General features: G+C 42.2%; 1 protein-coding gene across 1 annotated transcript; it reads right to left on the bottom strand.

Annotated features, from left to right (window-relative positions):
• Positions 1-726: 726 nt before the first annotated feature.
• hsd11b2 (hydroxysteroid (11-beta) dehydrogenase 2) lies at positions 727-17680 on the bottom strand. The gene is made up of 5 exons (XM_068728833.1): positions 17227-17680; positions 8700-8912; positions 4015-4200; positions 3528-3665; positions 727-2570 (listed from the first exon to the last, which is right to left on the bottom strand). Exons 1-5 carry the CDS (start codon positions 17522-17524, stop codon positions 2164-2166), a joined length of 1242 nt encoding a protein of 413 aa, XP_068584934.1. The 5' UTR covers positions 17525-17680; the 3' UTR covers positions 727-2163.
• Between the last annotated feature and the right edge of the window lie 3390 nt (positions 17681-21070).

Below are 21070 nucleotides of genomic sequence, written 5' to 3'. Positions count from 1 at the left end.
GAAACCAGAAAGAGGATCCGGGTCTTAAAGTCCAGAGAGACTCTTAAAAGTTTCTCTCTACCACTGGTGTCTGTTAGACGCCTTTAAAACTCCTCAGTGTTCCTTCTTCATCATCATCTTCATCATCTTCATCTTCGTCATCACTGAGAGCACCACATGTGGATTCATCCGCCGCTGAAAATAATCCCTAACAAAGTCTTGATTTCCTGCTGTTTTTAAAATAAAAACTACAGATTTGTGTTTTTAGAGGTGGAAAGTACTACAGTACTTTTACTCAAGTACTGTGTTCCAGTATTTCCAGGAGAGGGAGGGAACTATATATATATAATTTTATTCTGCCCTTTTCTACTGGCAGAACTTTCTTTTTATTGTTACAGTGTTCTATTTTAATTAATTAATATTGAAATGCAGTGAGACTACAGAATACTGTTAGTAGATGTATTAATACGTTATCTATCCATATATAATCTGGATGGTTTGATTTGATGTCACTAACATTAATGAACTTAATATATAATATATATAATGTATTTTATAGGTTAATGGTGATTATGTGTTGTCTTTTAATTAGTTTTATTTTGTATCCCTTTGTAAAATAAAACACATGCTGACGTTTTTATGACGTCATTTAAAACGTTTCAAACAACTTTTTTACTTTTATTATGTAGTGTTTCATTTTTTTTATGATAAAAATCTGAACTCAAATTAACTCCAAAACATCCATCAAACATCTGAAAAAGTCAACTTTATTTCTATCAAAGAATGAAGCAAGTGAACATTTTACATCATGTTTGTGCTTTTTTTTTTTTTACATTCTTTTAATACAAAATTCACAGTTTGAGAGACGATAAAAGAAAAAGACGCCATAAATAAATCAAAAGCAAAAAACGTGGGCAGAATAAAAACAAAATAAAAATGTTGGAGTGCAAATAAATTCCCCAAAAGATTAACTTTCTAACTTTGTTGTTGTGTTTATGACTCTTCACAATAAATAAACCTTTTGATTTGGAACAGAGTTGAGAGGTTGTTGGATTCTTCACAGATAAAGAAAATAACTTTAATTATGTTCAAATATTGAATCATAAAAAAACACGAGACCAGGCTGAATATGAAGATTATAAACAGTTTTCTGACAGAAACAAAGAAACAATGAGAAAAAAGTTTCATCATAAAAACATAAATGGATTATCTGCTTCACTTGAAGCAGAAGTTTTATTATTTGTGCTTTTATTTTGAAGGTTAGAAGTCTGAGAGTCATTGTGATCTTCTGAAAATCAAACAATTAACTTAAAATATTTTGGTCGTGACAATAAAACATACAAAGAAAACACAGATTTGAAATTAACTTTTGTTTTGAAAGGATTCTTGTTCCTGTCGCTCTGAAGCAGAAAACAGACTCAGAATTCAGAGAGTGTAAATATGTATGTTCTTAATTATCAACATGTTCTTTAAATATTGTTGTTGTCTAAATATTTATTCAGAGAAGTCAGAATTGTTAAATCTGATGACGTTGCACTGAGCGCGATTGAATCCTTACTTTATCCTGATTTAATCCTGATTAGATCCTGATTAAATCCTGACTGAAACCTGACTTTATCCTGATTGAATCCTGACTTTATCCTGACTTAATATTTATAAAATCCTGACTCATGATTGATGTTCTTAATTGATTAAACTCTATATTTGTATTGATTTGAAGTAGTTGGTTCTGAACATCTTGACATCACGTTTCTTCTTCTTCTGATCTTTTTTGTTGTATCACTTCTCTGCTTCAGGTTTTAAAAATATGTTGTCATTTGACTGAGATGTGAGGATGCGATGACATCATCGGACGCCTCCACGGCATCTAGTTTTTAGTAGCGTTTGATTGGTTCTTGCTGATCCGCCATCTTTCTTTTTCTCAGGGTGATGAAGGCACATGAAGTCAGCTGATCTCGCTGACGGAGGCGAAGAGTTCTCTGACCGACCTGTGGACTGTTTTACCTTTTAAAGGGCCTCCGGGGCCCTTTGACCTCCAGGTGTGTCCACAAGGGGGCGCCACAGCGGCCAGACAATTACAGAAAACAAAGAGAAACCATTTTGATCCCTTCAACAGTTTTAAAAAACATCACATAGAAAAAGAAACAGCTCCATGTTACGGACGTGGTCCTCCTTGTCTCTCAGCTACTTGAGCTTCTCCTCCTCCTCCTCGTTGTTGTTGTTGTTGTTGTGGAGGTTCAGGTCGAAGCCCGACTGCTTCCTCAGGGCGCGCGGCGCCAGCGTCTTCTTCAGGAAGAGTTTCTGGAGGAAGCGGTTGCTGAGGCTGAAGGGGCAGTAGCTGTGGATGAAGTACATGAGGCCGACGCCGGGCCCCGCGAAGTAACGTGGCCGGGGCCTCGGAGACAGCAGCGCCTGGACGATGGTGTCCGTGACGGGGCTCAGGTCCGGGTTGGCCTGGCTGGCGTAGTGGTGGAACAGCTCCTTGGTCTCCGTCAGGTAGTCCTCGCCGTACTCCTCCAGCAGCGCCGAGGGAAGACTCTGCAGCAGCTGCTTGTGCTGCCGCTCCCAGTGGGCGTGGTTACTGGAGTGACCTGCAGAGGAGAGCGCAACTCAGGGTTAACACGGTTACAGGGCTGTTTGTATACATATATGTGTTCTATTCATTTATTAAACCTCACTGTCCCTTCTACGTCTCAACACAATGAACCGGTTAAGTTAAGTTAAGGTAAGTTAAGTTAACCATGAAAGTCTCCTGGTGTTTTTTTTAAAACCCCCACTGAGAAAACAAACCGAGGAGACGAGCAACAGGCTTCTATCGGCCAACAGTCTCTAATCACATCCAGCCTCAGAATCAAGAGTCAGCAATTTGTAGTTTGTGAGAGAACAGATGGTCCATGTGGTCCATGCGGTCTTTGTTCTGCTCAGCAGGAGGCCTGTCATCATGTTCAAACCACAACACAGAACAAGGCCTGGAGGACTCAACGGTGACGGGAAGGAGAGCGCGGTTTACTCCTGACCAATGAGAATCAACAACTCTGTGATTGGCTGTTTATACGTCTCTTGTTTACATTCTGAGGTCCAGCAGAGACCAGATCAGCTGATCACAGCTCATCACATGACCTACGTTTACCTGACCACACATCTTTAGTTTACATAGAGAGGAGAGGTGGAGGAGAGGAGGTGTAGAGGTGGTGGTGTAGAGGTGGTATAGATGTAGTGTAGAGGAGGTGGTGTAGATGTGGGGGTGTAGAGGTGGTGGTTTAGATGTGGGGGTGTAGAGGTGGTGGTATAGAGGTGGGGGTATACAGGTGGTGGTTTAGAGGTGGTGGTTTAGAGATGGTGGTATAGAGGTGGTGGTGTAGAGGTGGGTGGTGTAGAGATGGTGGTGTAGAGGTGGTGGTTTAGCGGTGGTGGTATAGAGGTGGTGGTTTAGAGGTGGTGGTTTAGAGGTGGTGGTATAGAGGTGGTGGTTTAGAGGTGGTGGTATAGAGGTGGTGGTTTAGAGGTGGTGGTGTAGAGGTGGGTGGTGTAGAGGTGGGTGGTGTTACCTGTCTTGAAGGAGGACGGCAGGATGGTGGACACTTGGACCCCCCAGGGCTCCAGCTCGTGTCTCAGAGTGTTGATCAGGAGGTTGAGAGCTGCTTTAGACGCTCCGTACGCTGCCAGACAGGGAAACGGCTGGTCACCTAAAAAGACAGGTATGACATCACCATGACATCACACACACACTGACCAATGAACTTCACGTGTTAAAGCTGCATTCTCTCTAGTGTCCAGCAGGGGGCGACTCCTCTGGTTGTATAGAAGTCTAGTCTAAAATGACTCTACTTCTCTTGATTTATTCCCTCAGTAAACATTATAAACATGAGTTTATGGTCTCAATCTCTAGTTTACAGTCTTCTTCAATACAGCATGATGTTCATTTAGTACATTATGCTCCATTTAGAGTCAAACACACCATAAAGCAGGGGATGATTTAGGGGCGGGGCTACACAGTGATTGACAGGTGCGTGTGCGTGTGTGTCGGTAACACACCGGCGGGGCTGGAGATGGTGATGATGCGACCTTTGGCCTGTCGCAGCAGTGGCAGGAAGCTCTTGGTGACGCTCAGCGTGCCGAAGAAGTTGACGTCCATGCAGCCGCGGAAGTTTGACATCAGCGACAGCTCGACGTCTCCGAAGTTCACACAAACTCCGGCGTTGTTCACCAAACCCCACAGACCTGCCGAACACACACACACACACACACACACACACACACACAAACTCAACACTGAGGTCTCATTGGACAACGGCCACAGAATCTATAAAACTCTGCATCACCTCCAGCTCTGGGCCGTCCCGTCCGACCTGAGTTGGTGGAAGGAGGTTCAGAAACAACGTTGCTTTTGAAAAAACCCTAGGTCATAGTCTTAACTTCGCTGGACGAACAATAGACCGAAGGAGGAAACGGATAACTTCTATGCCCCGCTCTCTCCCCGTTAACGTCGACATTTTGCCGGTCCTAAGGATGAGAATCCCCTTAACTTCCGAGGCATCCCCACCCACTGCCATACGAAGGGTTTATTGCCGCACAGGCTGAAGCTCCAGAACCGCATCGACCGCTACGAAGTCGTCTCACAGTAAGAGGCTTGGGTCTGGGCAGAGTTAGGCCATAGTTTGTTTATTACCTTGTTTTGTTTTGTTTAAGTTTACTGTATTGTTATAACGTGTTCTTGTGTATGTTTATGGACCGCCGAGTTCTGTTAGTAATGTTTAGAAATGACTGTGTGTTCCATACTGCTGCAATCGTGTTGTGTTAGATCAGTCACCACGAGTGAAGTTGGGCATTGTGACTCTTAAAAACCAGAACCACGGCTGGCCGACTCTGAGTTTGGGTCGGGTTTCTGTGTGTTAAAGCAACAGTTTCCGTATTCCGAAGATCTGCCTTGTTTTTGAGGGTTCTTTTGTTTTGTTTCCTCTTCTTCTTCTTTGCCTTTTTGTTTGACCAACACTCTCTCACACACATACACACACACACACACACACACACACACACACACACACACACACACACACACACACACACACACACACACACACACATAAACAGGTTTTGCTCCAATCTCAGACCCACGTGGTATGTAAACGCGTCCTCTATCGTATCACCCACACACTCTCACCACAGATTGTTTGTTGGTTTTAGATAGTAGGCTCGTAGTTGTATAGTAGTTGTTGTGGGCCCACTGTTGACATCACATGTGGGGTTCCTCAGGGGTCAACACTGGGTCACATGACCTCTCAAAGCTATCAACTGACAGATGTCCTGCTTTCATGTTTCCATGTACATTTTTGTGATTATACTTGTGTATTTGTACTTGTAATGGAGTATATTTACGCTGTGGTATTGCTAAAGTTAATAGTGTAAATTTAGAGGGACTCTGTGTCAAAGAGGAGTGTTTTGTGGTTATATAACTTGTTCTACAGTCTCACTGTGTACATAAGTAATCACTAACACATTCGGCTCTCTGTCTCTCTCTCTCTCTCTCTCTCTCTCTGTCTCTCTCTCTCTCTCTCTCTGTCTCTCTCTCTCTGTCTCTCTCTCTCTCTCTCTCTCTCTCTCTCTCTCTCTCTCTCGCTCTCTGTGTCTCTCTCTGTCTCTCTCTCTCTGTCTCTCTGTGTCTCTCTCTCTCTGTGTCTCTCTCTGTCTCTCTCTCTCTCTGTCTCTCTCTGTCTCTCTCTCTCTCTCTGTCTCTCTCTCTGTGTCTCTCTCTCTGTCTCTCTTTGTCTCTCTCTCTCTCTCCCCCCCTCTTTCTCTGCTAGTGTCAACAAGCCTCGCTCGTCCTTATCTGAGGCCGCCGACCCACAATCCCCTGCTTTGTTGTTTTTACGAGTCTCTGTGGGAACTTTGTTTGGGTCTGAAGTGTTCCAGAGCTGATGACAGATTACCAGGAATAGAACAGTGAGACACCTGAAGGAGCCGCCCAGGTAACTTCCTGTCTGCACTTTATGACAGAAACAAGTCAAAGCTCTTCGTCCAGATAGACAATATCACAATATCGTGGTTGTATAAGACATTTATAGTATTTATTCATATTATCATTCATTCTGTATAATATTGTGTTGTGGTTTTAATAATAACTAAAAGAGTCAGAAACACTGAGATCTGTAACAGCTGCTGCACTTTTATAGCAAACACTCTTTTTAGTTTTTTATTGATCCCTCAAACAAACTGATGACTTTTCTACAAAAGTCTCAGGCGGCAGCAACAGTTTATGTAATACACTTAATTTACTGTTATTATTTATTTATGTTTCCTGTGAAACATCATCTCCTCTGAACCTCCTCAGCTTCCGTAGATTTTCAACTGCTGAGAGTAAAATATTCTGCTGCTATTCTGTTGATGTTGTAAACTTTGATGCACATTGTTTACTGTGAATATGATCATGTTTCTTAGCTGTTTTGACTGTTAAATTATCTTACTTTGCATGTTTATGAGCAGAGAAAAAGATCAGAAGGCCATTAAAGGGTTAAAGTATTGTCTTCCTGCAGGAGCCAATAAACGGTAAAGAATTACAGTATTTTATTGTGTTGTGTGTTCAGTACATATCAGAGTTAACGTTATCTATCTTTATCTATTTTCAGCTTCTTATTTTATTCAATTCTAGATATTGTGTATACTTTGTTTCTCTCATGTGAACTTTATCTTATCTTATCTTGATCTATTGAGATAGAAGCTCAGTAGAGACAGGATGTTAGTGAATGTCACACAGCAGCTGTAAAAATAAAACACCTGTCTGCACACACACACACACACACACACACACACACACACACACACACACACACACACACACACACACACACACACACACACACACACACTGTCTAACCTTAAATGACTCTGAGCCGTCCAATTACAAAGCCAGTGGGAGCTGCAGGTCTGAGCCAATTACAGCGACCGAGAAGGAACGACTCCTCTGTTTGTAAAGAAGTCTAGTCTAAAATGACTCTACTTCTCTCTTGATTTATTCCCTCAGTAAACATTGTAAACATGAGTTTATGGTCTCAATCTCTAATTTACAGTCTTCTTCAATACAGCATGATGTTCATTTAGTACATTATGCTCCATTTAGAGTCAAACAGACCATGAAGAGGGGATGATTTAGGGGCGGGGCTACACAGTGATTGACAGGTCTCTCTACCATTCACAGTGTGTCTTCACTTCATTAATTCTAACATTTTGGTCTCAAAAATGTACTTATTCAGCATTCAGTTCTAAGCTCCACCCTCTTGTAACACTTCTGGCTTCAAAAAACAAGATGGCGGTAGCCAAAATGCCAAACTCAAAACTTCAAAACATCAGTTCACAAACCAATGGGTGATGTCACCATGACTATGTCCACTTCCTATAGATAGTCTATGGTCCATACACACAGTCATACACTGATTGTAAAGAATCAGCAAGCTGACAAACAAAAAAGAGCCTCTAAATTCCCTTGTTAGCAACAAAGTCAACCAACTTACGTTAGCTTGTCAGCAACAAACACCAGGAAAATAAATTAAAACTGCTATGAACCATGGGAATTCAACAAAAGGTTTATAGTTAGGGCTGGTTCAGGTTTATAGTTAGGGCTGGTTCAGGTTTATAGTTAGGGCTGGTTCAGGTTCATAGTTAGGACTGGTTCAGGTGTATAGTTAGGGCTGGTTCAGGTGTATAGTTAGGGTTGGTTCAGGTGTATAGTTAGTGCTGGTTCAGGTTTATAGTTAGGGCTGGTTCAGGTCTATAGTTAGGGCTGGTTCAGGTTTATAGTTCGGGCTGGTTCAGGTGTATAGTTAGGGCTGGTTCAGGTGTATAGTTAGGGCTGGTTCAGGTTTATAGTTCGGGCTGATTCAGGTTTATAGTTAGGGCTGGTTCAGGTTTATAGTTAGGGCTGGTTCAGGTTTGCCTTGGTCCATCCCTAGTTATGCTGCTCTAGGCCTAAACTGCTGGAGGACTTCCTATGACACACTGAGCTCCTCTCTGTATATATTCTTGTCCCATTAATGCACATTACTAACTTGTCTTCTTCCCCGGAGTCTTTGTGTTTTACCAGGATCCTGGTTCTGCCTGAAACTCACTGCTACTATCATTAGTATTAGTCACACTATTACAATTATTGATGCCATTCATGCTTTTGTTGTCATTATCATTCACTGTATCAACAGCTGCTGATATTATCATTAGTTGTAATTGTTCCATCATTGTTCTACTTACTACTTTTATTATATGAATAGTTTCTGGCACATTGAATGTGTTGTAACTCTGTTGTGTTGTTCATTCTGTACACATGACATCTATCACACTTCTGTCCATCCTGATAGATTCTTCTCAGTTACTCCTCATAAGTCCTCAGTTACTCTTTCTCAGTTACTCCTCATAAGTCATCAGTTACTCCTCATTAAGTCACCAGTTACTCCTCATAAGTCATCAGTTACTCCTCATTAAGTCATCAGTTACTCCTCATTTAGCCCTTATTTATTCCTCAGATTGTCCTCATTTACTCTTCAGTCACTCCTTTTAAATCAACTCAAGAGTTATTTAGTTGTTTCCATCCCGTCTCTTCTGCTTCAGCTCAGTGATTTCCTTGAAAGTCATCATCTATTCTCGTAAACAGTAAAACACAACCACAGAGCGTTTAAATGGAACAGCCATCTGGTCCCAGAACAAGCTGTGGTTTGGCTTCGGCAGACGGTCGTTACCTTTGAGGCCCAGCTTGGCCTTGGTGTCCAGCAGGGCCTGTTGGACCTGCTGTGGCTGGGTGATGTCCACCTGGAGGAGGGTGAGGTGGGGGGAGCAGGTCCTCTGCAGCTCTCTGGCTCCGTCTCCCGTCAGGTCCAACACCGTGGCGAACACCTCGAAGCCAAGAGCGTCCAGATGCTTCGCCGTCGCGTTCCCAAAACCAGAGTCACATCCTGCGTGGACACAAGGACTGACTCGTTATCGCCTGGTGAGGTCAGGACCGCAGACAGATCTGCATTCAAATGCCTGTCAATAGAATCACCACACAAACGCCTGTTTACTTCATCTACAACTGAAGGAGCTGGTGCCCCCCCAAGACCCTGACCCTGGTTAAGATCTTAAACATATTAATTCTGTGAGAAATTTCCAGTTAATCTAAGAAAACCCAGTCTCAAGTCTGAGACAGCAACCATAAACAGAGAGATTTAACAGTAGATCATTATCTGACTTTACAGTGTAACAACTGGAGATCTCCACGACTAACAATTTAAATCTTGGTCGTGTGTTATCTGTAGAATGTTCCTCTCAGCGGACATAAAGGATTTAATCCCATGCGAGGGCGTCACATCCTCTGCAGCTCCAGAGCAGCAGATTGGATCAATGTCCTGAATCTTAATGTCAGATCACTTTTCACCTGTTAGGAGTGAAAACAGAGCAGGCTATGACATCATCCTCGTCCTCCTGCTGCAGCTCTGATTGGCTCATCGCCCAGCAGTTGTTTGGATAGCGGGCAGGTTTGGACAGAGACCGATCCGGCATCAGTCCTCGGTCACATTAATCAATCAGCACAAACAAAGACAGTGAAAATATTGTTGTAATTTATTGCCTCAACGTTGAAATTATACTGCTCAGCGTACAGAAGCCCATCAATCACAGATCAATGGAGATGAATTAAATTGAGACATTAGGACATTGAACTTTTAAAAGACTTAACTTGTTAGCTCAGAGAACTTTCTCCATCTTCAGTTGTATTATTTAACTTTATTGAATGAAACGATGAACAATCCTGAGAACTAAATTTCAGTGCTGGACACCGTGCAGAGAAACAAAGAGCAGACACCATCGTGCCCACATATGTTTTCTCAGAAGGGTTCCTCAGAAACCAGCCGCCGTGGGGATAAGGTCACATTACCCGCAGCTCGCCCCACGTTTCCCAGAAGCCCCGGCACCTACAACCTGATCCCTGGCGGTACTCGCTGTTCTGTTTGTTCCTTTTGTGTTTGAAAGAGCTCTGCTGGCGAGAACGTGGAGGCTGTTGGCACGTTGCTTCACACCGTGTCCTTGGAGGGTTTCCAGTCACGTCCCAAGAACAGAAAGAGAGAAACGCTGGCTCCAGAAATAAATACCAGCGCTGTGCTGCATGTTACAGAAGCTCAGTGTGCAGTTGATCATGACCACACACACACACACACACACACACACACACACACACACACAGTTATATATTCAGATGGGTGATGACAGACTGAGCTGTCAGAACTCTGATTATAAAAGAGGAAAATCAAGAACTTTATAGACAATAAAGATGTTGGTCTCCGTGTGTTCTTTTACAGATTGGTGGAGGAGAATGTTTCACATGTTGAGTAAAGTGTTCTTCATCCTGTCTTCTGCCGACCTCACAGCGAGCCTCTGAGGTCCAGAGAGGCCGACGGAGATGCAGTCCTGGTCCTGGTGGAGGATCTCTGTCTCTGTCTCTGGAACATGCCCAGTGTAAACGGACCATTTAGAGCGAAAGATTCATCTCCATAGAACAGACACATTCGGGGGGGGGGGTTTGTTGTCGCCGTGGGAGACGGATTCGGGCTCCGAGGAGGAGCGGCGTTACGTAAGGAGGCCCGAGGGCGGCTCCGAGGGCTCCGAGGGGCCCCTCGGATGAAGAAATAAACGTGGATGTGTGCAGAATAGAGAGAGGTCAAAACACACATCTGTCTCTGGGTGGAGGCCTCAACATCCTCAACATCTGCACAGCAGCTCCTACTTCACGTACAGAGATGACAATCAGCTTCATCGTGACACTGACTTTAACTTTAACATGAACCTGAACTAAGGAGGTCACCAGCAGACGCCTCAAAGCTGCTCAAACTGTTCTTTTTTAAATCTACTTCTTATAACTTTTCATCTATTGATGACCTGACAGAAATGAGCTTCTGCAGATAATAAATAAACTGATCTTGAGATACTCAGCGTATCAGCAGCTGTGCGTTCAAAGTTGAAACCAGCAGAGGACGATCATGTGAGGCGCCACTCGACGTCTCATTAAAAGGCTTCAGGAGAGCCATGTGCTGCGGTCGAAAGTTCAGGATGTTCAGGAAACACACCTGGAAAACATCACGGCTCCAACAACATCACGTTCACCGTTAATCACGGCTGTCAGAGGACGACGTCATCGTTTAGAAGTGAGGAATGAAACCACGAACGGGTCACACAGAGTCCACTCACACAAGTCTCAATGGAGCTCATTCAGCAACACAAGTGCTTTTCTACAGAATGTCCTGAAACCAGTCCGTCAGATAGCAGACGCGTTCCTAAAGAGCAGAGTCGACGACTCTCGTCCTCGTGAACTGAGAACATGTGACGGTTGATCTTTATCAGCAGACAAACTCCATTTAGGACAGAAACTAAAGAAGAATAGAGAGAATAAAGTCCACAACAAAGAAGGTGACGCTTCATAAGCAGCATTATGTCATTACGCCATCGCTGGAACGCCAGTTCCAGCAATGGAGTTCCAGCGTTGGCGTTCCAGCGTTGGCGTTCCAGCGATGGAGTTCCAGCGATGGCGTTCCAGCGATGGCGTTCCAGCGATGGCGTTCCATTCCAGTGATGGCGTTCCAGCGATGGAGTTCCAACGTTGGCGTTCCAGCATTGGCGTTCCAGCGTTGGCGTTCCAGCGTTGGCGTTCTAGCGTTGGCGTTCCAGCGATGGCGTTCTAGCGTTGGTGTTCCAGCAATGGCGTTCCAGCGATGGCGTTCCAGCGATGGCGTTCCAGCGATGGAGTTCCAGCGATGGAGTTCCAACGTTCCATTCCTGCTATGGAGTTCCAGCGATGAAGTTCCAGCGATGGCGTTCTCTCCTGCTGTTGGCTCCATTGCGGTCAAACCGTTTTCTCTGTGAGAACTCTTTGAAGGTTTTCATCGCTTCATCACTTGGAAACTCATGCTGTCGTCAAACTGTGAGCAGAGGTCACATGATCGGAGGAGGAACGGGTCACGTGATTGGAGGAGGAACCGACAAGGATCACGAGGAACTCTTCAGTGATCGTCAGAGATCTGATTCTCACAGGAAGCTGCTGAACTGATTGGTCTGAATCTGCATAAAGTTGAACTCTTGATGAACATTCTGCTGACATGAAGCGACTGAGAGGAAGAAGCAGTTAAATATAGAGAGGAGTGTGGGGAGATGTTAGGAGAAGGAAAAGGAGATGAGATGAAAGTAAAAGTGGGAAAGAAAGAAAAGAAGAAAATAAAAACATTGCCGAGGGGTAAAAATAACAAAAACAAAGAAGTACAATTAAAAAAATGAAGGAGGAAGAATGAAAGGAAAAGATGAGGAGAAAAGAAGACAAAGAGAGTTCAAGACAATAAGGAAAGGAAACAACCAGTTAACGTCCTTATTACTTAGAATAGAAAGTCATGTTTTAAAGATCTAAAGTTGGATTTGTGTTCTTGTTTTTCTTTTTTTTTAACTACAGCTGTGTAACTTAACCTTTGGACCAGAGACCAGCATCTCCTGAGAGTCCGGACTGAAGCTTCGTGAAACCACCGAAATACTGCGAGAGAAGATTTCAGCTTTTATTCCTAAAGGCCACGCCCACCTCCTTCCCTCTGCCGCCATGTTGAATCGAATGTGTTCGAGTCTCAGCAAAAACCAGACCAGATGATTAACAGCATGAAGGTTCACCAGAAACTCAGAGATCCAGGATGTACTGCTGGACCCGCTGGAGGGAAGAGATTCACGGGAGAACCAGAACCAGGACTGAGAGGGGCAGACCGTCAGACCCTGCTGCAGTAAAATGAGAGGTTTTCTAAAGGGACTCTGGTGAAACACTACTACTTTAGTCCACAGGGAGCGACAGAATCAACACAACATGAAAGTTCTTTGACACTTTAAAAGACATTTTTGGTGTTTTTCAACCCAAATCTTATTCATTTCAGAGTTTGACTTCAGTATAGTGAGTGACATCACCATCTACGTCACTGAACAGGAAAGATCCCATAATAATCAACATCTGGATCAGGAGGCGAGCAGCATCTGGAGGGATTTTATTTGCTCTTTTTGTACAGTTTTATTTGTGGATATGATATGATAAGATATGACTTCGGGGGACCCGTGAATGATCTGCTGACTCTTTAATAAGTTTGACCTGTTTTGGATGATGAGGTGACGGGTCACAATAACTTCACCACCTCCTTTGTAGAGATTCAGGGAACAAGAACATTTAGCAGGGTTGTCACCTCTGGTCTGACACAGAAAGTAGCTTCTGGATTAGCCGCCGTGGCTAACTGCGTAGGTTAAACTGTAGCTGCAGGTGGAACATGACGGAGAATCTTCATGTTGGTCAGAGGTATCTTGATTTAAGAGTTGAGACGTCTGTAAGAGGACAACCTGTACAGGTGAGGACGCCTCGTCGTCTGGAAACAGAACCAGACCTGTTTGGATCCCTGAACCCTGTGAGGACCACAAGACTCTCAGGTCTGGATCCAGATTCCTTCTTCATGTGTGGTGGATTCATCTGGTCAGTACTGGATCCTCAGCGGTTTGGGTCCAGGACTCAAAAGGGTCTGTTTCCTCAACAGCACTCCCCCCCACCCCCTGCAGCGAGCCCTGTGACTCTGGTCCTCATCCCCCCAAGAATGTGGCTCTTTGTCCAACAGCTCAATTAGCTTTCTAAGAGGTTTACTGGACCTTTTTTTTCTGCTCTTATTTCCAGAGTGACCTCACGCTAACCTTCACCGGCAGAGCCGATGAAGACAAGCTGCTGGTTGAGAGATCTCCAGCTCGTCTTCATCGGCTCTGCTGCTGGTTGAGAGGTCTCCAGCTCTGGACACGGTTTTTAAATCTGGTCTTATAGTCGTCGCCTGATATTCAGGAGCCAAAAACGCTTGCGGGGCCATGAGAGCGGGCCGGCGTCCAGACTGTAATCGGACCTCCGTTTGTTGTAGTGAAACAAGAACTCATGAGAGTCAGGGGAACCGTCCTCCAACAGAGAGCTGATGTTAGGACAGTCTCAGGGATCCTGAACCCTGTCCCCATGACGCCAGACCACTTCCTGGGTCTCGGCCAATAAAAGCTTAGTCTGCAGTATGTGTCGGTCAGATTACCTCGACCCGGCACCGAGAGGGACCAGTAGGACGAACCAGTATAGGACAGACCAGTATAGGACGGACCAGTAGGACGTACCAGTATAGGACAGACCAGTAGGATGAACCAGTATAGGACAGACCAGTATAGGACGGACCAATAGGACGGATCAGTAGGACGGATCAGTAGGACGAACCAGTATAGGACGGACCAGTATAGAACGGACCAATAGGACGGATCAGTAGGACGGACCAGTAGGACGGACCAGTATAGGACGGACCAGTATAGGACAGACCAATAGGATGGATCAGTAGGACGGACCAGTAGGACGGACCAGTTTAGGACGTACCAATAGGACGGATCAGTAGGACGGACCAGTTTAGGACGGACCAATAGGACGGATCAGTAGGACGGACCAGTAGGACGGACCAGTTTAGGACGGACCAGTATAGGACGGACCAGTAGAACGGATGGACCAGTATAAGACAGACCAGTATAGGACGGACCAGTAGGACGGATGGACCAGTATAGGACAGACCAGTATAGAACGGACCAGTATAGGAGGAATTGTGGCAAAAATGTGAAAAACGTGAATGTTATTTGGATCTTCTATGAACAATCATCAAACAAACATAATTTAAAGAAACTAATCAGGACACGATGAAACGAAGGAACAACAAATACATTCAGCAGTTAGCGTAACTTCGTGCTAACGCTAGTTAATGCTGTGCTAACGCTAGCTCCGCTAACGTTTTAGAAATGTTATACTACATCTTTTTAGTATATCACATAAACACTTTTACTGTGTTTATGTGATAATAGTTATATTTTACTGTCTAGTGCATCGATATGTGTCTTATTATACAGACAGAAAGTTTGATCTACTGGATCCAGCTCCTGGTCTTTTGGGGGGTTTTGGGTGTTGTTCACTTTTTAGTCCACAAGAGGGCGGAGCATAACTTCACTGTTCTACTTCCTGGTCTATCTGAGTCTATCTGAGTCTGGTCCCTGAATGTCTGTCAATGTGGATCAGGTCTGAGGTCCTGATCTTTGTTCATTTACGGTGAGTCCAGAGGGACAAACATCAGTCAGCCTCTTTGAGTTTGAGACATTAACGTTTGTTAGCAGCTCAGTGTGAGGCTGGGACTACTTCCTGGAAACATCTTGAACATCAGCTCTCCTTGAAATAATAATAATAATAATAATTATTATTATAGTTATAATAATAATAATATAATATAATATAATATAATAATTATAATTATTATATGATTATTATTATTATTGCAAATTAATACAAGCTTCTTAACATACTGGTCGTTATGAAAGTGTGACTAATTCAATAAAGTTAAACCTTTTTGATTTCAAGCTAAAAGCTAAATATTTGCATATTAAACGATAATTAAACAGAAACAGTTTAAAAAAAACACAACAACCGAGCGTCTCTCCGTCTCCATGGTGACGGCCGGCTCGTTACCTTCTCAGGTAACTCGAGGACGTTTATGAGAGCACACACACACACACACACACACACACACACACACACACACACACACACACACACACAGAGCTCACAGCCAGCTGGCCCAGAGACAGCTGAACGGAGGCCAGAGCACACACACACACTTACATACACACACACACACACACACACACACACACACACACACACACACACACACACACACACACACACACACACATCAGTGTTGTTATCAGGCTCTCTGATAACAGAAAGTGGGACAAAAACACTCGTACTGACCTGTGATTACTCTGCCAATGATTCCCTCTTTTATTGTGAAGGGGAATACCCCCCCCCCCCCCCCCTCCCCCGGCTATTGTTTGCCCCCCCCCCCCCCCCCCCCCCCACACACACACACACACACAGATCTTTGATACGATGGATTTAAAGTGGGTTCAGTGAGCGTGACCTCGTCTTATTTACACACAAAAAACGAGTAAACTTTGAACCTCAAACTCTTTAAAGTCACACATCATGTTAAATTAACATTTACTTTATTCACTCTGAACATTTACTTTATTCTCTGAACATTTACTTTATTCTCTGAACATTTACTTTATTCACTCTGAACATTTACTTTATTCTCTGAACATTTACTTTATTCACTCTGAACATTTACTTTATTCTCTGAACATTTACTTTATTCTCTGAACATTTACTTTAATCTCTGAACATTTACTTTATTCTTTGTGAACATTTACTTTGTTCTCTGAACATTTACTTTATTATCTGAACATTTACTTTATTCACTGTGAACATTTACTTTATTCTCTGAACATTTACTTTATTCACTGTGATTATTTACTTTATTCTCTGAACATTTACTTTATTCTCTGAACATTTACTTTATTCTCTGAACATTTACTTTATTCACTCTGAACATTTACTTTATTCTCTGAACATTTACTTTATTCTCTGAACATTTACTTTAATCTCTGAACATTTACTTTAATCTCTGAACATTTACTTTATTCTCTGAACATTTACTTTATTCTCTGAACATTTACTTTATTCACTCTGAACATTTACTTTATTCTCTGAACATTTACTTTAATCTCTGAACATTTACTTTAATCTCTGAACATTTACTTTATTCTCTGAACATTTACTTTATTCTCTGAACATTTACTTTAATCTGTGAACATTTACTTTATTCTCTGTGAACATTTACTTTATTCTCTGAACATTTACTTTATTCACTGTGAACATTTACTTTATTCTCTGAACATTTACTTTAATCTCTGAACATTTACTTTATTCTCTATTTACTGAACAGATTTGGGATCTTTGGAAACTTTTGGATCTCTTGCTGGACTTTAAGCTAAAGTTTTGACACAGAAAACAACAACATGAGGTTTAAATAACTGCTGAAGATTTTGATCCAATTTAAGAAAATAAATAAATAAAGAAAGCTCTTGTTTGATCAGCAGATTGAATGTTTTTAAGAGCTGCAGCTGAAGTTATGTATGGAAGAACAAAGATGTCGTAAACTGTCAGTTATATAAAAACAGCTGCATGTTGGGAGGTCGTTGTTCAGAAGAACAAATCAAACAAACACAAAATTATTTTTAGAAAGAAGCCAGTTTAAGGAGACACGAGGTTTGACTCTACATCCTATAACACGGGGTACAAAACACCTGAGAGAGTGGGCGGGGCCTCTTCCCTACCTGTAATGAGGACGGCCTTGCCGTGCGGGGCGTGCATGTCGGCGTCGGCGTGCGTCGGGCCGGTCCTGGCTGTGGAGTACAGGCAGCAGGCGAGGCCCAGCAGCAGCGCCAGCAGCAGCAGCGCCGCCGGCAGGCAGAACGCCCACAGCCGCTCCACCAACACAGTGGCCCCCAGCCACGCCACCAGGGGGGGGGCGGAGCCCAGGTGAGACGCCAGGATCTTCTTCATGGCCCCACCGACAAACACGGCGAGGACGCCCAGGTAAATCCAGAAGGGGAGAGTGTAGTCGTCCATCATCAGGAAGGAGGTGAGAGAGAGAGACAGAGAGACACCCTGGTTTACCTGTCTGTCTGTTTGTCTGTCTGTCTGTCTGTCTGTCTGTCTGTCTGTACTCCGTCTTCACAGGAGGAAGAACTGAATCAGAGTGTTTGTGAGAGAGAGTCGGTGCAGAGAGCCTCGTCCTCTCCGTCTCTCTCGGTGTATATATAGAGGAGAGCTGCAGGGGGGGAGGGACTACAGGCTGCATCTAATCTGCCCCCCCCCCCCACACACTACACACACACACACACACACACACACACACACACACACACACACACACACACACACACACACACACACACACACACACAGAGTTAAAGTTATCAAACAAACTGAACCACCTCAGTGTGGAACAAAACAACCTTGTATCTCCTCAAACAGAGATGATTTGTTGTGTTTGTTGTTAATCAGAAAACATCAGAAACTAGAAAGGTGAATCTCTCTCCAGGTGAGTCTGCTGATCACAGGTTCTTCCCTCTGCTGCGCCTCACAGTGTTTATTTAGGTTGCAAAATCTTCTGAATATACATGTGTGAACATGAGGTTGATTCCCAATAAAAGGGCACTGATTAAATCTATTTATCTACAACCTAGACGGAGCTGAATGTGCTGAGCTCTGTCTCTATTTATTAAAAAGAGAAATAGATCCGATCACCCTCTGAATAAGTTTCTCTCTTTCACCAAACTAAGACTGGTTCAACTGTAAAACCAGGAAGCGACCTCAGGTTATATAAGTGGAGCTGATGTTTCATGTGTTAAAGCTGCATTCTCTCTAGTGTCCACCAGGGGGCGACTCCTCTGGTTGTATAGAAGTCTAGTCTAAAATGACTCTACTTCTCTCTTGATTTATTCCCTCAGTAAACATTGTAAACATGAGTTTATGGTCTCAATCTCTAGTTTACAGTCTTCTTCAATACAGCATGATGTTCATTTAGTACATTATGCTCCATTTAGAGTCAAACAGATCATAAAGAGGGGATGCTTTAGGGGCGGGGCTACACTCTGATTGACAGGTCTCTACCAGAGACGTATACGGCGTCTCTACGTCACTCCTCCTCAGTCCAGATGAGGTCCCTTCCTGTTCACTGGTTGCAACATTTCCTCTGAGGAGAAACTGTCACTCCGTTAGCTCTGTTAGCTGTATTAGCCCCGTTAGCTGTTAGCTCTGTTAGCCAAACACACTGCGGGACTCCTAAAGCTGCTAACAGCTAACTAGCTCTCCTCCTCCGCATTGTAGTCAGGACTCTGTTCAGTTTGTCATGTAGCTGAGCGACAGTCAATGACCTTTTAAAATAGTCAATAACTTGTGTTTTCAAAAAGTGTGAATAAACTCAACCACCAGAGGTCCTTGAACAAACATTCCTGAATGAGCAGCTAAAGGCTGATGGGTCCAATGCTACGTATTGAGTGATTAGCAGAGGGACAGACAGACACAGAGATCTACACTCACACACGCACATGTGTGACCAAATATATAATTTCTTGACAGAGGTTTAACAACAGAAACATTAAACACGGTGAGATTGAGTACTTTGGGACACTTTATGGTAGATTACCTACAATTTTATAGATTACAATGTTACTTTAAAAACTTGTTGTATATCTCCTCCAAGCATCCTCCTTGTTAACCTACTCACCCAAAATCACAAATTTGCCTCAGGTGGTTTTACAATCTGTACAAATACGACGTCCTCTGTCCCTAAACATCGGTGATGTGTGATTGAATGAATGCAACCTGCAGTCCGTAAAACACACTTTATTCAAACTTGATGTCTCCAGATGTTCAAAGTACTATAAAGTCTTTAGTGTCTCCAGATGTTTAAAGTAGTATGAAGTCTTTAATGTCTCCAGATGTTTAAAGTAATATAAAGTCTTTAATGTCTCCAGATGTTTAAAGTAGTATATAGTCTTTAATGTCTCCAGATGTTTAAAGTAGTATAAAGTCTTTAATGTCTCCAGATGTTTAAAGTAATATAAAGTCTTTAATGTCTCCAGATGTTTAAAGTAGTATAAAGTCTTTAATGTCTCCAGATGTTTAAAGTAGTATGATGTCTTTAGTGTCTCCAGATGTTTAAAGTAGTATGAAGTCTTTAATGTCTCCAGATGTTTAAAGTAGTATGAAGTCTTTAATGTCTCCAGATGTTTAAAGTAGTATGAAGTCTTTAATGTCTCCAGATGTTTAAAATAGTATGATGTATTTAATGTGTCCAGATGTTTCAAGTAGTATAAAGTCTTTAATGTCTCCAGATGTTTAAAGTAGTATACAGTCTTTAATGTCTCCAGATGTTTAAAGTAGTATGATGTCTTTAATGTCTCCAGATGTTTAAAGCAATATAAAGTCTTTACTGTCTCCAGATGTTTAGTATGAAGTCTTTAATGTCTCCAGATGTTTAAAGTAGTATCAAGTCTTTAATGTCTCCAGATGTTTAAAGTAGTATGATGTCTTTAATGTCTCCAGATGTTTAAAGTAGTATGATGTCTTTAATGTCTCCAGATGTTTAAAGTAGTATGATGTCTTTAATGTCTCCAGATGTTTAAAGTAGTATGATGTATTTAATGTCTCCAGATGTTTAAAGTAGTATAAAGTCTTTAATGTCTCCAGATGTTTAAAGTAGTATGATGTCTTTAATGTCTCCATATGTTTAAAGCAATATAAAGTCTTTAATGTCTCCAGATGTTTAAAGTAGTATGACGTCTTTAATGTCTCCAGATGTTTAAAGTAGTTAAAGTCTTTAATGTCTCCAGATGTTTAAAGTAGTATATAGTCTTTAATGTCTTCAGATGTTTAAAGTTGTATGATGTATTTAATGTCTCCAGATGTTTAAAGTAGTATGACATATTTAATGTCTCCAGATGTTTAAAATAGTATATAGTCTTTAATGTATCCAGATGTTTAAAGTAGTATACAGTCTTTAATGTCTCCAGATGTTTAAAGTAGTATGATTTCATTAATGTCTCCAGATATTTAAAATAGCATATAGTCTTTAATGTCTCCAGATGTTTAAAGTAGTATACAGTCTTTAATGTCTCCAGATTTTTAAAGTAGTATGATGTCTTTAATGTCTCCAGATGTTTAAAGTAGTATAAAGTCTTTAATGTTTCCAGATGTTTAAAGTAGTATGATGTCTTTAATGTCTCCAGATGTTTAAAGTAATATAAAGTCTTTAATGTGTCCAGATGTTTAAAGTAGTATAAAGTCTTTAATGTCTCCAGATGTTTAAAGTAGTATACAGTCTTTAATGTCTCCAGATTTTTAAAGTAGTATATAGTCTTTAATGTCTCCAGATGTTTAAAGTAGTATAAAGTCTTTAATGTCTCCAGATGTTTAAAGTAGTATGATGTCTTTAATGTCTCCAGATGTTTAAAGTAGTATAAAGTCTTTAATGTCTCCAGATGTTTCAAGTAGTATAAAGTCTTTAATGTATCCAGATGTTTAAAGTAATATAAAGTCTTTAATGTCTCCAGATGTTGAAAGTAATATAAAGTCTTTAATGTCTCCAGATGTTTAAAGTCGTATAAAGTC

Source organism: Cebidichthys violaceus, unplaced genomic scaffold (genome assembly GCF_023349555.1).
Source record: "Cebidichthys violaceus isolate CVI_PGR_0920_01 unplaced genomic scaffold, fCebVio1.0.p SCAF_43, whole genome shotgun sequence".
Lineage (NCBI taxonomy): Eukaryota > Metazoa > Chordata > Actinopteri > Perciformes > Stichaeidae > Cebidichthys > Cebidichthys violaceus.
Note: the sequence above shows the minus strand (reverse complement) of the source record. Positions and strands in the feature narration are given on the sequence as shown.